The sequence below is a fragment of the Hoplias malabaricus genome, chromosome 3 (assembly GCF_029633855.1).
Source record: "Hoplias malabaricus isolate fHopMal1 chromosome 3, fHopMal1.hap1, whole genome shotgun sequence".
Lineage (NCBI taxonomy): Eukaryota > Metazoa > Chordata > Actinopteri > Characiformes > Erythrinidae > Hoplias > Hoplias malabaricus.
The window spans coordinates 69,090,986-69,112,679 of record NC_089802.1 but is presented as its reverse complement, the minus strand read 5'-3'; the positions used below and the strand labels follow the sequence as shown (position 1 = coordinate 69,112,679).

Sequence of the window (21,694 nt, the reverse complement as noted above, 5' to 3'; positions counted from 1 at the left end):
TCCGGAGCCTACCCGGAATTATTGGGTGCAAGGCAGGAATACACCCTAGAGAGGGTGCCAGTCCTTTACAGGGCAACTCACACTAACGCCTACGGACACTTTTGAGCAGCCAATCCACCTACCAACATGTGTTTTTGAATCATGGGAGGAAACCCATATGGACACAGGGCGAACACACCAAACTCCTCACAGACAGTCACCCGGAGCGGGAATCGAACCCACAACCTCAAGGTCCCTGGAGCTATGTGACTGCTACACTACCTGCTGCACCACCGTGCCATCTGCTATAAACACTTCATTGTGGTCGTAGTGGCTCCAAAGCCTACCTGGCATACCACTAAAAATGAACACCACATTTTCCTCATTTTACAGTGAAGACATACATAAACGTCATTAACATCAATTTCATCACTAGCCTCTCACCTGGCTCTTTCATCCAGAAATGTGTATGGCTTCTGTGGAACTCCCTGCCTCAGAGCTGTATCACCTTTGCTGGAAGAGACCACATTTCCCATGGGTGTTTCTGTGGTAGGTGATGTTGCTCCATCCCCAATAGGACTGATGCTGCTTGCTAGAACCACAGGAGGAGAGACTGGAGTAGGAGCCACTCGAGCAGTAGTGGCCGGGACGTATGTAGGGACTGGAGAAATTGGCAATCCCACAGAAGGAGGAGCAGTGTAAGGCCTTTGACTCACAGACTGTATTTGTGTGATGGGGGGAACAATGTTTACAGGGCTGTTTGGTTTGGGGGAGACCAAGGGTGGGACAGACTTGACCTTTGGAGGCAACCGGGTGACAGCAACTGTCTGGACAGTGTTTGTAACATCAGGCTTCTTATCAAGGTCTGTAGGAACAGGAGTGATATCAGGTTCAGATAGCGATGATACTACAGGCTGAGGAGGAGTAGAAGACTCAGATGTAATGGGAGGTGAAGCAGTTGTATTGCTAGTAACTCTCCAAGGTGCAGTGGTGCTGAGAGTCTGAGGAGGAGCGTGGGAGGATAGTGGAGCTGCTGGCTGTGCAGATGTTTCAGCAGCTATGTTCGCACTGGGGCTTATAACAGGAGGGAGAGCTGGGGGAACCATCTTCAACATATCAGGCTGGGGGGCTGAAGCCACTGCCAAACAGATGGAGCATAAATAATAGCATCCCTCACTGATCAAGTCAATAGGATAGACTCCATAACAGTACAACATTACAGATATCCATTCTTTTTTTTTTTTTAAATGGCCATTCTAAGCAATGGTTTGCCATTCTTCAATTGGCAGACATCAAAACACATTTCAGTTTTGCTCTGGAAGCTAATGGCTGCATTAAAGGGACACTAGGTAAGATTTGGTATAGATTTGCAGTGTAACTTGGAGTAATCCACTTTTACAGCACTGTCCTGAAATCAAAGGAGATGTAGCAGTAGCATGACAGGCCCTTTTCTCCCTGTAATAGGTCAGGGAAGGATCACAAGTATTCTGAAGCTGTAATATTAAGGGTAAAATAGTACCTAGTGTTCCTTTAAAATAAGTTACAATTTCAAAAAGACTTGAATGTGTTTTCAGCCCTGAAAAATATACCTGTTGTGAATAAAAATGCACAACAGTTCAGAACAAATTACCACTGACAAATGTCCACTTGTTAGCTAAGAGTATGTAAGCAAGTATAGTCATTAGATATATACCACTCATTTTACCAGTGCAAAAGGAAAGAAGCAAAATTAGAATACTAAACAGGACATTGATTAAAAGCTACATTTGGAGTAAGGGTAAATGGAATGTTTTTTTCCCCACTTTAGTCTTTGCCAATAGCTATGACTCTCCCACATGAAACCAGCCCCCTCATCTTTCTCGGTTACAGCTCATGAACCATCACTGGGCAGTTGGGGAGCTAACAGACGTGTTGGCTCACATTGTGCTGGGAGATGAGCAAGATGGAGGGCCATCCTGGAGTCCTCTTGGACTCCTAGTCACAGATGGCTATGACATCAGGGTAAAGAAAAACTTGTCTAGTTGATTTTAGGCCCAATCATTTCTGTAAAATAATTTCTAAAACAAATGTGTCATGGAAATTTAAAGTTGGATGTTTGTCTCATACCTGGTATATTGATGCCAACTTTCTCTGAGACGTTGCTGTATGGGCCCTGGCCAGCTTTGTTCACACATGCCACACGGAAACGAAAGCTTACACCAGATGGAAGGTCTGTGACATTGTAGTAACAATCTACAATTCCCGTCGCTACAATCAGCCAGTTGGAACCACCTAGAGAAAAATCTAAATGTTGTACATTTTTGGATATAGGGAAAGTAGTAATTTCAGCCAACTTGATGTAGGATGAATGGAAATCAACCTTACCATCAGTCTTCCTTTCAAGTGTGTATGTGCAGGGGGCTTTGTTGTCTGCTGGCTTCCATAACACAAGGGCTGTATTGTTGTAGGTTTGAGGAATTTCGGGGGTCCCTGGACGTTTTGGAACACCTGAAGAGAAGGGAGTAATCATGTCACAGAAGATAACAAATAAGTAAAGGATTTTATATGCTCAAGATTATTGAAAACTTAATCAAGACAGTCACCAGCCAAAGTCTGGACACTACCCATAATTAAATGCAGGTTTTATCTCACAGCATATTTCCATAATTTTATCACATTTTCTCTGCCAATCATATGAGTATGTTTGTCCAAACCTCTGCCTGGAACTTCCAATGTGAATGAAAAACTGAACATTAACGTACAAGCCAAGGACAAGGTACAGGAGCTGGTCACAGAGGCTAAGTTATTTGTTGCCACACACTCATAAAGTCCAGCATCTTTCTTGCGTGTCTTCATAATCATCAGAAGTTCTCTTCCATCCGGGCTAGACATCAGATTCATTCTGTCATCCATCTCTAAGGGTTTCTTATCTAGATTCATAGAAACACATAGTGGAGTATTTACAGAGCCTGAAACTGTCAGCCAAGGCAAAGAATGACAGATCAAACAAATCGTACCTTTCATCCACGCAATGTTTGGATGGGGACTGCCAGCTGGGAGACAACTCAAGGTGACTGGATCTCCCTCCAAAAGAATGTGGTCCTTCAATTTGATATGGAAAACTGGAGGAAAATCTAAACAAGACCAAATGTATTTTAAACATCTATGTCTTGATGGCAAGTAACATAACAAGAGCTTGTGACACTAAATATGGCATACCAGAGGCAGATCTTGCGTATCGATGAGAAGCCTGAATATCATCTTCTGTAGGAGTTGAGGGTGCAGTTGACTGAGAAGGTGTCCTGTCTCTTTTAGCTCTAGACAAACCCCATCGGTCCCATCGAGACTTGCGGTCACTTTCAGGGGCTTTATAGAAAAACAGGAAATTAATATAGGTTTGTATTTTACAGAATCATTTCCATTAAGTAAAAAATTACTGCCAATTTACTTACCATTGTTCCCTATTCTTCCAAAAGCTAGTTATGATTAAAAAAACCTGAGCTGCCAACTTTAAGCTGAATTAAATGCATTGTCTTAAAAGATTTTTGTTATATATCTTGAATTGATATCATGAATTTTTGTTAAATATCTCGAATCAGAAACAGATATCACCTACTTTGAGAGGATTTTATAGACTGGGCACTTGATGTAGAGTCTAGAGATTCTTTGGACACTGTGCAGGCAGTCTGCGAGGCTAACTGGTTCTCAGGAATGTCCATCTTCTTTAAACTGACATCTTCAGACTTAGAATAACGGAGACGTGAGAGCAGAGGTGTTCGGTTCCCCTCTTTTTTAGGTTCTTTGTCTCCATTTCTGTCTTCAGAGTGACTTCGGTTTCTTAAAGTCCCGGAAAAGGATTCAAACTTCTTGCGCATTGCTAAAACCGGCGAGTCATTGACTTTCTTGGTGTCTTGCTTGTCCTTGGATTCATCTGGGACCTCTGCATTCACTTCATGAAGTGCTTCTTTATTCTCTTTCCTTTCCTGTGACTTACTACGCATTCTGTCAGATAAACCAGAAACCTTTGACTCAAATCTGCGTCTCATTGTAAGAACAGGTGACTCGGTCGCCTTCTTATGGTCCCTTTCTGAAATTTCTTTATCGCACACAGAGTCCACAGCATCAGTTGCTTTTTTGTCCAGAGATTTACTGCGCCCCAGAGCCCAGGTCACTCTCCGTCTGGAATCAGAAGAGTCTGAATTTTTCTCGTTTGAATTATCCTCTTTTCTGTCAGTGGAATGTGTCTTTCTTACACGCAGAGACAATCTGCCAATTACCCCAAGGTCAGGATCCCTGTCGACCTCTCTAAGGTCTTGAAACGACTTTGACTTTTCCTGCAATCCTCTTGAGACGAATTCTAGCGGCGAACCCATTGGCCCTGGTCTATAAACTTCTTCACCCGACTTTCTTGGGAGAACAGGGGATTTTTCCTCTGTTTTTGTCCTTGTGAGGCGCTTCAAGCCACGTGTTAAGGAGGATTCTCGCTTCTTAAACCTTGCTTCAAAGACTTCCTCTGAGTCAATGTCTTTGATATCAGATCTGAGAGCTGGTTGCGGTGCTGGAGAAGGCTGTGCCACTTTGGAAAAAACAGCTGGATGCTCAATGCTTGATGAAGATTCTATTTCGGAAACATTCAAGACTGGTGAAGCACGGTACTGGCCATTTGGTAGCACTGAGTTAGAATTAGTTGAAGGTATGTCATGTGGAAGAACTTCATTATTTAGAGAAGACATCGGTTCTTCAGTCTCCATTTTCTGGTTATTATCTGGCAAGAAATATTCACTTTGCTCCATTCTGTTTCTTTGCTCCTCCTCTGTGATTTCTTTAGCGTCTACTTTGAATAGCTTGGGAGAAGTCTCCAAAGGCGACTCAGACTCAGGGTCTAAAATGATTAGCTCTGACGACTTGGACTTTGTTTCCTGCAGTTTGCTCTCTCCAGACTGTGCTGATGGTATCTCAAGTGGAGCTCCAGATCTTCTATGCAGGGACATGGGCTCTGGATCACCTTGAGTGAAGGAAGAGCTCTTCCGGTACACTTTTGTCTTGGGTGGGCTCTCTCCTGGACTATCGCCGGTAGAAGTGGCTCGGGTTACCCCACTCATTCTAGCTCTCCTCAGGTTGCGGTCTAGAGAAGATGTCCGCCGTTCATCGTCAACACCCAGAGTCTCAAACAGGGGGCCACGTAGGCCGCTCAGCTTCTTATCCATTGAGCCTCCTCTGAGAAGCCTCTGCCTCATGAGTTCCAGTTTCAATGCATAGTCTTCCTGGCTTAATTTACCCATACTAGGACTGTTACTCCTATGTGGCAGCTCCATGGACATTGCTTTTTTTATGCTCTTCTTGCTTTCCTCTGAAGCCTCCTCTGTAGCACCCTCTTCAGGTGAGATGTGGAGAAGAAGTGCACTGTCAGCAGAACTTCCTCTTCGCATGACACGCCTCCTCGGCTTGGCCGAGGCCTGTTCTGCCTCCAAACCCGACTCAGCTGGCAATTCTTGCTGCTCTGTACTTTCTCCACTGTCTGATTGGTCCATATCCGTTTTATGATCAGATGGCTCACACTCTGTAGTATCCATTTTTGGATTAACAGATTGGTAGCCGTCATTGGATGCTTCAGCACCATCTTCGTCCTCGTGAATCTCGGTCAGAGACATACGGGAACCAGAAAACATCATTGTAAGAGGCATGGGTATGAAAGGCAACTCATCAATGTCCTCGTCAGAGTCAGAAGAGGATGAAGGTGGTGGGGAGCCCTCTTTGAAATTTCTGGCCACAGCAAGGGACACATGATTAGAGGAGTCATCAAGTAGCTCTGGGATGGACCTCATCACCATTTTAGACTTGTAGCTGATGAGCGAACGCTAAGAAAGTAACAGTGAGGGAAATTAGCAGTTTCCCAAGAGATTTCCAAAGTCTTATCTTGAATTAAATAGTTTCTAATTACCTGCCATTTCCGTCTTGCCAAAAGTTGTTTGTGTAATGTGGTGCTGATGCTCCTTCCTTTTGTTAGAGTCTTGGAAGAGAAAAATTACAATTATTCTGATGTAAGTAAAAACACTTCTAATACAGGGGTTGGATAATGAAACTGAAACACCTGTCATTTTAGACCACAATAATTTATTAGTATGATGTAGGGCCTCTTTTTGCGGCCAAAACAGCGTCAATTCGTCTTGGGAATGACATATACAAGTCCTGCACAGTGGTCAGAGGGATTTTAAGCCATTCTTCTTGCAGGATAGTGGCCAGATCACTACGTGATGCTGGTGGAGGAAAACGTTTCCTGACTCGCTCCTCCAGAACACCCCAAAGTGGCTCAATAATATTTAGATCTGGTGACTGTGGAGGCCATGGGAGATGTTCAACTTCACTTTCATGTTCATCAAACCAATCTTTCACCAGTCTTGCTGTGTGTATTGGTGCATTGTCATCCTGATACACGGCACTGCCTTCAGGACACAATGTTTGAACCATTGGATGCACATCCAATTAATGAAGATTGGCCACCAGGCTGGTCCAATTTAGCCATGAAACCTCCCACACTAAAATGACAGGTGTTTCAGTTTTATTGTCTAACCCTGTATATGAATCTAAATACACAAATCAGATATTCTTACTTACCTTGAACCAAGGATGTCGAAGGCATTCTGTGACATCAGGTCTCCTGGGATAGCACAAATATAAAAAGTGTGGTGTCATGAGGCAATTCGACTACAAATTTGATTAATTTAATGCTATGAAATATTCATAGGGTATTTCAAGGGACTGAAAGGTAAGCACTCACAGTCTGTCTGCTACAAGAAGCTTAATGACAAATCCCTTTGCCTCTCTGCACAGGTCTGCAAACATGCTCTCTTCAAATGCCACATTAGAATGCCTAATGTTGAGCAACGTGTCCCGATCATTTTCACCAGCAAAAGGAGACACTCCTGTGAGGCTGTAAAAAAGTAAGATCCTGTTGAATCAAACTGGATGAAGGACAAAAATGACATAAATATAAACAAATCAATGCATAGATAAATAAATAAATAGTCATGAAGAAAATTGCATCAACTAAATGTCTTAAATTTACATTTCTACTTTGTTTTTTCACATTTATTTAATCTATGTATTTCTGCATTTATTTATTTCTGTATTTCCACAGGGATGGACAATTACACACAAGGGCCACTTACGGACAGAAGCATTGTTTCTGTCTGTCTCAAACAAATCATCCATCTTAATAGTTATAGAGTTTGATGGCCACAGGTAGGAATGACCTCCTGTGGCGCTCTGTAATGCGTTTCTGTGAATTAGGAATTTGGTGAATTTCAAAAAATGTAGACAGAGATTTTACTTTTTTTATACAGCCACTGTGCTGCGGAGATGGAACAGAAGACACGTCTCTGCTTTAATGTCCCCATTCTATCTGTTATACTGTCTGGACATGAGCTACTGAGCTGTTCGCCACTAAGCTAATTTGCCACGCAGACGAATCCTGCTTTAAACTGGTGACACAAGTGTCAATAGGTGTGTATATATGACTGGCGCCCCCTCCAGGGTGTGTTCTCGCCTTGTGTCCAATGATTCCGGGTAGGCTCCGGACCCATCGCAAACCTGAACTGGATAATCAGTTACAGATAATGAATGAATGTTATTTTTTTGTCCTCCATATAACTATACTAAACAAATTCATGCACCCTTTCTTCAATATGACACCATGCAGCTGATAATAAAACATTAAATAAGATCAAATACACTTACCACAAGTATGTTATAACTCCCACTGGCCTAAGAGGGAAATATAGGGTAAATAGATGAACTTGATAAAAATGATAATTAAAACTTAAAGTGTAACGTGACAAACTCAGCTGTGTACCAGATATCTGTTGCTCTGGAGATAGGTGATTGGTTAACAATTTCAGGGGCAATGAATTCAGGAGTCCCATATTTACAATACTGTGCTTCATTAAGTGTGATCTTCAGAGCACTGCCGAAATCACAAATCCTGATCTGGTCACTCTTGGGGTCTGCCATAAGAATGTTTTCTGGCTGGAATGTACAAATGGTTATTTGCAGCCTTCTTCAGTGATCAAGTACCATTAAAAAAACAAAACATAATTTGTAGTCCTGGGAGTTGCCCTACCTTTATATCCAAATGAACAATGTCATTCTGATGAAGATATGAGATGCCTTCTAGTATCTGTCTTACACAAGCCCGAATCTATAGGACATTAAACAATCTTTTTTCACATTTGTGTTTATCTATTTTTATTCAGATTTACTGAACATAAAGTCAATGAACTCACCTCAGACTCCAAGATTGTGGTCTTCTTTGTCAGTCTTTCCAAAAGCTCCTCGTGGCAACTTTAGTGAACAGTAAAGAAAAATAAAGCAATAAGTGACAAATCTGTTTATTTTGCATTTTTGTTTGATGACCCTCTATAAGGAGTATAGGCCTAGTTCCTCCTATTATCTTCTTCATAAAACAATGTTTTTGTTTCCAATGTAATCTTCCTGGGCAGCACAGTGGCGCAGCAGGTAGTGTCGCAGTCACACAGCTCCAGGGTCCTGGAGGTTGTGGGTTCGATTCCCGCTCCGGGTGACTGTCTGTGAGGAGTTGGTGTGTTCTCCCTGTGTCCGCGTGGGTTTCCTCCGGGTGCTCCGGTTTCCTCCCACAGTCCAAAAACACACGTTGGTAGGTGGATTGGCGACTCAAAAGTGCCTGTAGGTGTGAGTGTGTGTGTGTGTGTCTGTGTTGCCTTGTGAAGGACTGGCGCCCCCTCCAGGGTGTATTCCCGCCTTGTGCCCAATGATTCCAGGTAGGCTCCGCGACCCTGAATTGGATAAGCGGTTACAGATAATGAATGAATGAATGTAATCTTCCTCCAACATGTAATTTGTATTTCCCACCATCTTCTGAATTTTGCATATCTCCCCATGTACATGTATTAAAAAAAAAACGAATGTCCCCATTCTCAACCATGTCCTAAACCCCAATGTATCACTGACCCACAATTCTCGGCTAGCTCAGAAACCCTCCCCAATACCATGTTGCACTCTTCACACTATGGAATCAAATTGCGTTCATGTATATGATTTGAAATTCAGTTTGTCTTTAATAGAGGGTAATGGCAGCCATGTCCCTGTACATTCACATAAAAAGGATACAGCTCAGTGATGATAACCACAAAATTTTTCTTCTCAAATGCATCATGGAAGTAGAGGATCCTCTCGTGATCTAACTCAGCCAAGAGCTCCATCTCCCTTAGAGCCAAAGCTTTCCTTTTGGCTCGAGCTGATATGAACTTTGCAGCATATTCCAGCTTTTCTTTTTTCTGGGTCACTCGTTTAACGTATGAAAAAGATCCCCTGCAAAATAAATAAATAAATAAAATGAAAAGAATGCATTTCAAATTTATTTGAAGCTTTTAAAAGCAGATGTAAGGAAATTCAGATGGATTTTACAAATTCTGTGCCAACTATGAAAGCCTCTCTGGCTTGACAGACCTGCCAATTTCCTTGTGGATGTCATAATAATCTGTTAGCCTACGCATCCGCCTTAGAATGGTCCCCTCATCCTCCATCTGCTCCTCCTCTTTCTCCACCTGTTTTGCTTTAGTTTAGCACACAAAAAAATAAATAAATAAAATTGCAAAGAATATTTATAAACCCCACTTCGAGATAACTTTGGACACTATGTGAAATTAATTAAAAACAAGTATCTTTGATTTGCTCATTTCAATTTTTTTTTATTGAGGTTTTTAAAAGTTATTTTATTTATTTTTGTTGTTTTTGTTGTTGTTGTTTGAAACCTCTATACTACCGTGTTACACCTTTCCTTTTAATTACACTTGTTGATCATTTAGGAACTTAACTACTGCTGATTCTTTCTTCATACAACTTTTAACCTACCCTTCTCCAAAAGATACATAGTGCATTTTCTGCAGTGATAAGCCCAGTGTAGCAACAACAGAGACCCTATTTACCATATTACAGGTCAGTGAAGCATCAGAATGTTTCTGAAGCTGTAAATCTGAGGTAAGAATATCACCTAGTGCTCCTTAATTTAATAGAAACTTAATCATAAATCAATTATATTTGTCCATCTTCATTTTACACAGTATTGGATTTTTTTCTAACAATGACAAAAATGCAGAATAAATGTATTACTTAAACAGATCCCAGTTAACTAGCGCGATTAATCATGTTACTGAATCTAATGGAAATCTTAAAGTTATACATGTGCCTTTGGATATTCTTAAAAGACTTTCTGTAAGTATATATGTAATTAACTGTTTTTATTTCAATGGACTATTTTGCATTCAGAGTTATGCATTCTGTAACCACACTGACATCTAACAACCCATTAATTTTCTCTTAAATCTGACAACCATGATTAGTGTAATATCTGTCCTACTGAAATGTGCAGCAAGAACCTACAGGAAGAGTAGCCATTTTTAATATTAAACCAAAAGGTGGTACTAAGCATGTCTGTAAACAATGGAACAAAAAATATCTTATTCATATTTAACTTGTTACAATGTTAGGGTTAGTAAAGAGTAAGAATAATGATTCTAACTACGTGGAAACCTGGATAAGGTATTCTCAAGTTGGAGAAAAGATTAATAGATGTGTGGACCCACTTTTAACGTATTGATGTCTACAGCATTAAATGAACACTACACCTAATACATATTAAAAATACATGAATGCAAATGTATGCAAACAGCCACTGATTATTTCCTGTTTATGTATTACCAGTTTGGACAGCGAGCTCAGCCTTGCAGGAGGTTTCGCCTGCTAGGTTCTTAGCTGTGCAAGTGTACACTCCTGAATCTTCGAGCTGTGCATTGAGGACTACAAGGGAGCATTCTTGGTCGTCATATACAAAAGAGAAATGACTGCTCTCTGCAAGCAGTACATTGTCCTAAAAGATAAACACAGATCACATGTCATTATTATCATGTTTTAAGATGCACTATTTAGGCAAATGTTTCTTGACACTGTTGAAATGAGCGTGACCCCTTTTGAAACACTAAGAGCATCCACTCTACTGGGAAAGCATTCCAGCAGATGCTGTAACATTCCTGGGTAGATTTGATGGCATTCAGCCACATGTGCGTTGGTGAGGTTAGATACTGATGTTAGATTGTTAGTTTTCGATCAAAATGCCACTTGAGGTTATTCTGTAGCTATTGGATGAATACACTTCCAAATCTCCACAGCCTCATACTGGAGGATTTATACACCTTTATTTTGCATTGTGACCTTCTGTGGAGCATCCCATTCTGTTGACAGTTATTTTGGGAGTGTCCTTCAGGTCTGTTATGTCTAAAGGCATCAAAAAATCTTGCTCTATAGAACAGTCCAAAACTGAAAATAATGATGGACGCTGACCTTGGGATAGTTTACGGAAGCTCACCTTGTACCACAGAATGTCAGGGTCAGGTTTTCCATTAACAACCACAGCAAAACGAGGTGTTTCACCAACACAAACATCCAAGTCCTCCATGATTGTTTCAAAAGCAGGAGGTGCTAAAATTGACCAAATCAGAGCAAACAGACATAATTAATCCAGTTTGGACTGCTTGAATGTAGATGTTGTATTGCGTTACATTGTTGTATAGTGTTAGTAAAACAAATATTTTATGAGCAGCAACAATTACCTGCCATTGCAAGCTGGATAGTGCAAAGGTCACTGCCATACTGGTTGTTTGCCATACAAATCACCTGCCCAATATCTGTTCCCTTCACCCTGGATATCTGCAAAGCATGCTGGTCATCATCTGGCATGAGCATCTCGTATGCACCAGGTTTATTCACAAGCATCACACCTCTCCTAAACAAACAATGATTTGCTTAGTATTATACAAATAAAAAATTAGGGGATAGCCTGTTCTTTTAAATCAGCATTCTTACATTTTCCAAGTGATTGTTGCTTGTACGTGGTTGAGAATGACTGTGATGGTAACAGGCTGGTTCTCCACTGCATACACAATATCAGGCTTATCCAGGATGACTGGTGCTTCACGTAAGTACTGCCCTGAAATTGAGGTGGAAAATAATTTAAGCAATCTGTTTAGAATTTCCAGCACGCTCTCCATTATAGTGAAGCTTAAACTGAACTGAAGCTGAAATGTCAGAGCCTAAGACTCTATGTAATTTCATAAAAAGCCATGAAAATATATGACCATTAAGCAGCACTGTCCCGAAACTGACATTTTAATTTGTTTATTACACAGTACATAATACACATTAAAAAAAGGTCTACAAATATCATATATGTATGGAATATATATGAATCTTAACTGGCTTAACTTGGCCAGCTTCTGGTTATCTACAGGCAGTGTTCAGGTACCTTTATTGATGAGTTGAATCAGGTCAGTAGGTTGAGAGGGCTTGCTGAAGGCTTTTCCAGTGCTGCACATGACCCTGAATGCATATCTGACTCCTTTCGAAAGGGAGGTCACGGTGTATGAGGTCTCCCTCACATTGGACGCTATGATTGTCCACTGGATAGAGCCCAAAGCCTGTTGCTGGACAGCATACATGAGGGAACTAGGGTCTGTTTACAAAGGCACATAGGAAATATTACATCTGCAATTAATACGGACCTTCATAATGATCAAAATAATATTTAAAAAATATATATTATGAAACTGATGGCAAAATCAATGTAGACAGAGTAATATCACATGTAAAAACTGTAAGTAAAAACAAAATGGATGCGCATTGTTCACTTTTGCTATCTAAGACCATTTGGCAGCAGTTTCATAGAATGATTCCTTGGCCAAAAAAGTTAATATAATCATTTTAATGAGCGAGTCAGGGGACGAATTATAAAGAGCTTAATACGTCATAATCCATTATATATTTGGCTTATTCTTAGAAACACATGTTTTTGGGTGAAGCACTACTTTAAGATAAAACTGTGTTTTAAAGATAAAAGTGTTTGTTCTCATCTCTCCAAAGTTATGTTGGTCAAAACACTGCATGACTACGGTGTAGTGTTGTTTTTCAAATGACCATTATTACTGTGCTTAAATCTATTTGCTTAAAATGGGCTTTGCCTGTAATGCAGCCATTTTCCTTATACAACATTCTGCAAATCTTTTTTTTGAAGAGTGCTGATTCAATAAAACAACTTTACATAGCAAAACAATGTATATTTAAAACAGGGACACGCAGAGGCAAAACCATAAATCAAAGAGTGGTGGTTCTAATCAACTAGGTTTTAAAAGCAATTTAAAAGCAGTTAAGACTGCACTATTATAAATACAGTGCCTTATTACAGATGCATGAGCAACTGCACAAATCCTGCACTATACTGCAATAATATGCAATACGGCTATTTACCGATAGATGGATCAAGATTCTTAGGTCGTTTCCAGCTTATGGTGATGGTCCTTCCAGTAATAGACTCAACTACTGGAGGCCCATCAGGGGGTTCAGGGATGATGTCTGTTGAGGAAAAAAAAAAATTCTAACTTTTAGCTCCTCTACAAATGTATGACAGTGGTTCCCACACTAGAGGGAGGACCCCCAAGTAGAGCAACTTGTAATGGTAGAAACTGACCTTCAGTCTTGTTTAAATATTTTATATTTAGTATAGCATTGTGAGTGCATGAGGCTAGTTCTCTCAATGGATGTGCTTGGTGAAATGTGGACACAGCATTCACTTTATTTTCACAGATTAAAAGGCTTAGACATGCTGAACATTTGTTGCATTCATTGTGGTCTTTTACCTAATAAGTAACAGAACTCTTGACTTAGTCTTTACATGTATATGTGAATATATATTTGGTTTACTGACCACACCTCAGGAGTGAATCTTACCTGTCACATATAGATGAGCATAGCATGTTGCCTTCCCCACCTTATTGGAAATAACACTTTTATACACACCACTGTGGCCATGACACACTGAACGAATGACCAGACTGTGGACATCCCTGTCTAGAAAAGAGAGAAAAGAACGTAAGCAGTGATTTAGGGGTTTAATTAATCTGTATTGTTATACTCTGAAGAGAGCAGAGGAAATGGTGATGGGCCAGACTTGAAAGTTAAGGTCATGATTGACTTACACTGTGTCATCTTCCTGTCTTCACTACTTTCTATCTTCTGGCCGTTATGGTACCAGGTGATGGTAGGGTATGGCATGCCTGTTACTTTGCACTTCAGTACTGCCTCTTTCCCCTCTACTACTTCGAGGTCACTAAGAGGTTTGATGAAGTCAGGCATAGTTCTGCGTTCCAGTTCTCCCTCCAGCACCTCTGGTTCCTCTGGGATGGAAGGCATCTTCTCCAACCTTGACCTGACACAGACAGAAATATATGTAGAATTCTATATAGTAAAGAAATATAATTTATAAGATATTATTTTTCTGTAAAATCGTTAGTATTGGGTATATTCAATATCATTTAGTTTCATTTCAGAATTAATTAATGTTACTTACTACACATTACATTATAGGTAGTTTTTCTTGTCAAAATTGCCACAGATTAGTTCATTTATAGACAATCAAATATGCACTTAATGCACTACCAATTCTGTAGTAACATTTGGAATAATTCTGTAATAACTGGGAAAGTGTGTTTAATGAATTAATTAATCTTAAAGATGAGCTAAGTTTAACATTAGAAAATATCTGTTACAAACTAGCATTAAACTTGCTAGCATTCTGCGATCCTTATGGTCCAGCTTTGAATGTTTATAGCAATGTTTTAAAGATATTTGATGATCAATGATTTACTACATTCTCTCAGTTATAAATAGTGATAAATAATGAATAAACTTAATTTAAGGAGTTCAACTTCACAATAGCTAGCTACCTAATATTAGCTAACAATGAACAGTGTAGTAGGCACATGAAAAAAATCAATGTTTCACTGCTACAAATTGTTTGAGAAAATGTCAAGTATTAAGTCTCATTACGACAATTTAAAAGCTGAATGTTATTAAAGATAAATCTAAAACAACAAATTGATGTAAAAATGCATTCCCAACACAAACAACAGTCACTGGCAAATCTTTAGACAGCATTTATGATTTTTTTTCCTTTATATTTAACCTAAATATAAATTTTAGCCTAAATCTCATGTCTTTTATACAAGCCACACTGTCAACATAAATGTCTACAAAAATAATCATTAATTTGTGTGCAAAAGAATTAATCTGTGATTACTCTTCTCTACCACTAGGTGTTCCTGCATATGCATGGTAAAATGTAGAGCAAATTCAGCTACTTAAAGTGCACACACTGTTGACACAGGGTTTAACTGACCATAGTGTGCATAATCTTCTTTGAAAACATGACAAAATGACTGGAACACTCTGGAGCAGCTGGACATGATTTTAAAAGGTCACCAGGACAAATCCTGAATGTAGGCTTGAGTAGAAATAGCACCCCAGCATTAGGTTGTGGAGCTCTGTGTTCTCTGGAGTAATAGAACACCATTTAATATATGATCAGTTGGAGTGCTGTTTGAGTTCCAGAAGTAATGGTTTAACATCACTACCTCACTTCATATATACAATTTTCACAGCAGTTTCCCATACAGTCTACTGTAAAGCCTTCCTAGAAAATCAGAGGCTGTTACAGCCTCAGAGATCATCAATTTCCCTATTAATACACACAATTATGGTCATATACAACTACCATAAAAATAATGAATCAAAATATGAATAGGTTATTCTTAAAACCGAGTTGGAAATGTAGACATCGGGTGTTTAGAAACAAATAATGCAGGACAGGATTTCCCAAGGTTAGGTTTAGAAAGGCACTGATATTTAATACAGATGGTATGTCTTACATGTGAGAGGATATGACTGGTCGAGATTCCTGCACATAGAGATCCGCTGAGCATTCAGCCTTCCCATGAACATTTTGAGCAATGACAGAGTAAAACCCTTCACATTGCTGGGTAGCATGGGAGATGAGCAGGGAGTGTCGCCCACCCTCAATGAGAATATGAATATTTTCATTCTCTAAAATTGCTTGTCCTATGGGAGAGAGAGAAAACAGACATTTCCTTGAATAAACCATTTCCTCGAAAATACCAGTGCCGCTTAAAGTAATCCAAACTGGTATTTGCTTTCATAATGAAAAGAGATCATTATAAATGGTTCCTGCTAGACTACAAGGTTAACCATGTTAGGATCCTTGGTAGAGTTAATGATTAATTTAGAAAGCTTGGGTAAGAACAAAACAAAATATCTAGGGGCACTGATGATATGTCTCACCACAGTGGGTCCATGTAACCTCAGGAGATGGTGTGCCACTGACTTTACAGTCAAATCGTGCACATCGACCTTCAACGACCTCCAGGGCCTCCAGTTTTCTTGTGAAGAGGGGTTCCTTAGAGGGTATGACAGTGAGCATGGCACTGCTCATGAGCTCCCCTGATCATCACATATGAAAAAGATAAACCGCATACAACATTTTAACTGAGCTAAAAACTAACATCATTTCAGAAAACATTTTTTATTTTGCTTTTTTTTTCATTTGTTTGCTTTTGAAGAACCAGTGTATAAGACTATGCCACTATGCCAACACTGCAAAATACATCCTGGTTTGCAGAGCTATTTCAATTATGAATGGATGAAATTTAAATCTCATGTTCAACCATCACATTTCATTAATAAAATGTGGAAGTAAAGATAAACCTATAAAATTTAGAAAAGACTGATGTACAGTATATGTACTTAACAACACTGAACAATGAAATAAGCATTTCAGGATACATATAGTTTCTGATTAGTATCCATTTATTGCCTGTAACGACTTATCCAGTTCAGTTTCCTCCGGGTGCTCCGGTTTCCTCCCACAGTCCAAAAACACATGTTGGTAGGTGGATTGGCGACTCAGAAGTGTCCGTAGGTGTGATTGTGTAAGTGAATGTGTGTGTGTGTGTGTGTGTGTGTGTGTGTGTCTGTGTTGCCCAATAATGCCTTGCGCCCAATGATTCTAGGTAGGCTCTAGACCCACCGCAACCCTGAACTGGATAAGGGTTACAGATAATGAATGAATTAATGAGTTATTCTATTTAAATAGTTCATTTAAAGTTTAAATTCATTAAATGACTAATTGTAATTGTTAATTCCCATGAATAAATGTTTAATCAAAAGAGAATCAGTTTAATCAAAGCTTGATACAGAAATTTGAATTTTAGCTTTATACTGGAGGTTCACCTTTTGCTGTGCTGAGTTTGCAGGTGTAGCAGCCGCTGTCATCCTCGTGGACAGATCTTAGCAACAGGCGGCACCTCTTCCCATCAAACTGCATCTTACAATCTAGTAGTGCCGGCTGAATCAGCTTCCCATTGGACAGCCAGTCCACATCTATGTCCTGGGGCCCAGTAACTTGACACTCAAACAAGGCCGTTTTGCCAGCACGGACCCTTACATCCTGCACAGGGCTGGTGATGGCTAAAATCTCTGGAGGAGGAGGAGCTGGGGAAGAAATTGGTTGCCATGGTGATTAAAAGAATGGCAGACGGTAGTGGACTAAAGATTTGACTACTTTATTAATTGATTTCTATCCCTCTAAGTTTCTCTCTCTCTCTCTCTCTCTCTCTCTCTCTCTCTCTCTCACCTTTCACCTCCAATCGGCATTCTGTCTGCTTGGTGCCGCATTCATTAATAATCTTGCATGTGTAAAAACCCGCGTCTGATTTTCCAACCGAGTTGATTCTCAGCTCACACTTCCCATTGTCCATTTCACGGAGCTCATGCTTGCCATCTGTTCTGATACTGACTGTGTCCTTCAGCCTGAAATGACATTTGCTTTATTTAACTGACACAATTCATCATCTCCATTCATTTACAAAATAGACTATGGATCAGTTGTAAAAGTTTTATGATTAGTCAAAATTCCAGGGAACAAAGAGTAAAACACAGTCTCATAGAAAACTGAACAACGTAAATATCTCTCTCTCACCAGTACACCACTGGCTTCGGCTGCCCACACACCTGGACACACATAACAACTTCTTCTCCCTCTGTCACAAGCTGGTCACCCAGAGTAACCTAAGAATAAATTATCATTAGTATTAACAGACCAGCAGAAATTGACATCAGCTCAGGTGAAAGGTAAAAACAAGATTAGGTCATTTATTACAAACAAGCCAAGACTGTTAAAGGAATAATAGAAAAGTATATGCACCTGGAATGTGGGGGGTTCCTTAATATACGGCCTGTTTATAACCTCATAATCCACACATTCCTCCATGGGGCTCAAAAACTCCTCATCCGAAGCCACTGGGCTACAGCTCTGCTGCAGTGGCAAGCTCAAAGATCCACCTTTTCTGGGAATAGATTCTGAAACAGGACACAACAGGACAAGTAGTTATATGGTAATTGAGACATTATAATATAGCGAGAAGCATAAACAAACAGTATGGAATATTTAACACTTCAAGGTTCATTTGCCTTAAAACCTCACTTTCTAAACACACACACACACACACACAAACAAACACAGAGCTGTTTCCATGTTTGAGTCCCAAGCTGCACAGTATCGTTGATTTTCTCCATTATCGCTCCTGTGTCCGATGCTAAAGCTCTTCCTGAAACTTTTACTCAGCAAATTAAGACACTATAAATTCAAAAATATAAATAAATTCAAAACTGCACTGAGATATTATAATAAAGTAACAAAGCAAACTTTCTTGTTGTGATTACATTTTTAGGCACTACAAATATAAATTTATATCCATTGTGCTGATCTTACATTGATTAATTGGTTAAGTAATTAACCTTACATTTAAATGTCCATTATTAAAAGCTTAAGTCTTAAGAAGGCACAATGCAATTAAACACAATTAATTGCAGCAAACTGTCCAAATTTTTTTGAACATTAGTTTAAAATTTTTTAGAGGAAAGTAAATTTTGCATTTCAGTTGGAAAGGTCCCAGAGTCTGGGGGAAGAGTGGAGAGGCACACAATCCAAGCTGCTTGAGTCTAGTGTGAAGTTTCTACAATCAGTGATGGTTTGTGGAGCTGGTGTTGGGCCACTGTGTTATATCAAGTCCAAAGTCAGCGCAGCCATCAACCAGAAAATTTTAGAGCACTTCATGTCTCCCTCTGCTGACAAGCTTTATGAAGATGTGGATTTCATTTTCCAAAAGGACGTGGCACCTGTCCACACTGCCAAAAGTACCAATACCTGGTTTAATGACCACAGTATCACTGTGTTTGATTGGCCAGCAGACTCCCTTGACCTACACCCAATAGAGAATCTATGGAGCATTGTCAAGAGAAAGATGCGAGACACCAAACCCAACACTAGCTGAAGGTCACTATCAAAGCAACCTGGGACTCCATAACACGTCAGTAGTGCTACAGGCTGATCGCCTCCATGCTATCCCACTTTGATGCAGTAATTCATGTAAAGGGAGCCCAGAACAAGCATTGAGTGCATATACTGTACATACTTTTTAGCAGGCCAACAGTTCTGTATTAAAAATATATTTTTTAATTGGTCTTATATAATATTCTAATTTTCTTTTGGGTTTTATTGGCTGTAGGCCATAATCATCAACATAAAAAAAATAAACGCTTGAAATAGATCACTTTTTTAATTGAATTACTGAAATAAATGACTTAATAAATATATTTTTGATGATATTCTAATAGTACTGTGCAAAAGTTTTAGGCACCAGAGATTACGAAATTCAAACTCACTCACACCTACTACTTATTTGTTTTATATTATTATTTTTTCATATTTACTGTGATTATATAAAACTTTATACAAGCACCACATCGAACTTAGGAACTGTAGATAGATAGATAGAGAGACAGATACATAGATAGGTAGGTAGATAGATACACAGTCAGATATTTCTGATTCCACTCAATGCCAGGGCGGATGTTGCCATGGCAGCGCAGAGCTTGGCAACCGAGGATAGAGAGATTACAGAGGGTCGTGGCATATGAACAGAAGCAGATGGCAGTGAGAGTGAGTTCTAACTGACCACAGCTGGAGATACAATTGATTAATCCTTCAGTCTCTGACCCAATCACAATGTTTCCACTCATAAGAGGAACTGCCGAGGCTCCAACACTCCATGTGAGTGGAAAATTCCAGAAATACTTCATTGGAGTGGTCTGACAGTAGCCTACACTATAATGCACTTATTACGCCTGATGTACCGTGTATGGCTAGCTTGTGTCAACAGGGCCAGGAAAGACTTGCCTAAACAATCTGCTTATTTATGTCCTGCTAATTTCTAAAAAAAAAAAAAAAAAAAAACACTCACTAAACCTTTGAAAGTGTGCTGAATGATACACACAGAAAAGGACAGATATAAACATTTTGTACTGTAGAAATTAGATTGGGATCAGAACGACAATCTAAACAATTAACATGACGTCTAAATGACCTTGTACCTTATCACACAATGTAAATTATATTTCTGAACACAAGATAAATAATACGATGGGATCCAACAAAGTAATAAATAAAATATAATCTACAGTCCAGATTCTAGCTCTTTCCAGCCATATGTTCAAGCCTTATTTCAGCATTAATAGAAGAAAGGCACACGAAGAACAGAAGCAATACAACCATTTTCTCTTTAATGCAACAAGCAAGAGATAAAAAAAAGAAATATTAAAGATAGCATACAAATTAAGAACTGTTGTCTCCAAACCAAGCACAAAAAGGGAAATGTCTCCAGATGAAAAGCCTGTCATGGTTTATTTAATAACTACAACTTACTGTACTTTCTATCTGCATTTGCAATCTCTCCTTCTGTCTCCCTTCCTCCCTCCTTCTGTTGCTTTCTCCCTCTACACTCTCTTGTTACATCTCACAACCACCAGTCCTCTCTGTCACGACTCGAGGCCAATCAGTTCCACTGACATTAATAATTTGGTCCAATGTATTTTATCTACGTTTTAAACAGCACATTGAATGAAATACACAGCAATGCAGCAGTATATATGTACATATATCTCTCTTAATATTTATTGCACTTTTTATCTTTTTAAATTTCAGTTGGACACAGGGCTGAATTTCCTGGCTATAAAGTAACATTAATCTCGTGTTGGGAAATGAAAACAGGCTGCAATTACTTGAAGGAACAAGGGACACTATAAATACACTGTGTACTTAGTGGCCTAATAAGGAAACACAGGCCTGGCTTCTGCACTAGCCCCAGATAGCAGAAGCACTTAGAGAAATAGCTGCAGCTTTACTGGAGAGGAACATGGCACATTCAATTAATCCACTGCTTCCAGAAAACGTGTGCTTAGAATGTGCTCAGAAGAGCTAAACTTAACAATAGCAGGAGATAAACTGCATCTCAGAGCTTTCAGAGTATGACGTAAATTTTAAATATTATTTGAAGTTAGACCCATGATCCAGACTTCTAAATATTGACAATTCATAAAAATGATTTCACTCGAGTTCAAACGCAGCATATGACCATATTTAGTCAGACTTAATAATAATCTCTTATCATTTCCTAAACAAACGGCAAAATCCCATATCATTAGCAGGCCAAAATACAGCTATTGGAAAAGGGGGGAAAAAAAGATAATCTCGTCATTCAGATTTAGGACGAGTTCTTTTTTATCAATTGCCATGGCAACCAGTGAATAGCTTGAGCTGCGCTTTCAAAGACCCATCATTTGAGAGACGGCCTCCAATATGAAAAAGGGAACATGCGCTTTGGGAAAGGGGAATCGTTAGAAGTACAGCAATGCATTCAAGCATACTGAATGCTCAATTTGTTCTGGTGTAATGGGCAGAATA

General features: G+C 39.4%; 1 protein-coding gene and 1 long non-coding RNA gene across 2 annotated transcripts in view; one reads left to right on the top strand and one right to left on the bottom strand.

The window, feature by feature from the left end:
- spega (striated muscle enriched protein kinase a) overlaps positions 1–21,694 on the bottom strand; it is a 51,343-nt gene that overhangs the window by 6,727 nt on the left and 22,922 nt on the right. Inside the window, exons 7-36 of the mRNA XM_066663200.1 lie at positions 18,098–18,252; positions 17,873–17,961; positions 17,528–17,703; positions 17,125–17,385; positions 16,177–16,335; positions 15,747–15,936; positions 14,019–14,248; positions 13,771–13,890; positions 13,291–13,395; positions 12,293–12,499; positions 11,854–11,977; positions 11,601–11,773; positions 11,357–11,469; positions 10,693–10,861; positions 9,442–9,547; positions 9,103–9,303; positions 8,241–8,298; positions 8,078–8,155; positions 7,811–7,983; positions 7,696–7,722; positions 6,737–6,889; positions 6,574–6,616; positions 5,900–5,968; positions 3,575–5,816; positions 3,178–3,324; positions 2,976–3,092; positions 2,721–2,888; positions 2,344–2,466; positions 2,086–2,250; positions 424–1,117 (exon numbers count right to left, since the gene is read on the bottom strand). Coding sequence (XP_066519297.1) covers positions 424–1,117; positions 2,086–2,250; positions 2,344–2,466; positions 2,721–2,888; positions 2,976–3,092; positions 3,178–3,324; positions 3,575–5,816; positions 5,900–5,968; positions 6,574–6,616; positions 6,737–6,889; positions 7,696–7,722; positions 7,811–7,983; positions 8,078–8,155; positions 8,241–8,298; positions 9,103–9,303; positions 9,442–9,547; positions 10,693–10,861; positions 11,357–11,469; positions 11,601–11,773; positions 11,854–11,977; positions 12,293–12,499; positions 13,291–13,395; positions 13,771–13,890; positions 14,019–14,248; positions 15,747–15,936; positions 16,177–16,335; positions 17,125–17,385; positions 17,528–17,703; positions 17,873–17,961; positions 18,098–18,252 — 6,835 coding nt within the window. The remainder of the gene's footprint in view (positions 1–423; positions 1,118–2,085; positions 2,251–2,343; positions 2,467–2,720; positions 2,889–2,975; positions 3,093–3,177; positions 3,325–3,574; positions 5,817–5,899; positions 5,969–6,573; positions 6,617–6,736; positions 6,890–7,695; positions 7,723–7,810; positions 7,984–8,077; positions 8,156–8,240; positions 8,299–9,102; positions 9,304–9,441; positions 9,548–10,692; positions 10,862–11,356; positions 11,470–11,600; positions 11,774–11,853; positions 11,978–12,292; positions 12,500–13,290; positions 13,396–13,770; positions 13,891–14,018; positions 14,249–15,746; positions 15,937–16,176; positions 16,336–17,124; positions 17,386–17,527; positions 17,704–17,872; positions 17,962–18,097; positions 18,253–21,694) is intronic.
- Positions 40–8,149, top strand: LOC136691007 (uncharacterized). Its single transcript, XR_010801824.1, has 3 exons — positions 40–677; positions 6,790–6,899; positions 7,097–8,149. It is a non-coding gene; the product is annotated as an uncharacterized lncRNA (long non-coding RNA).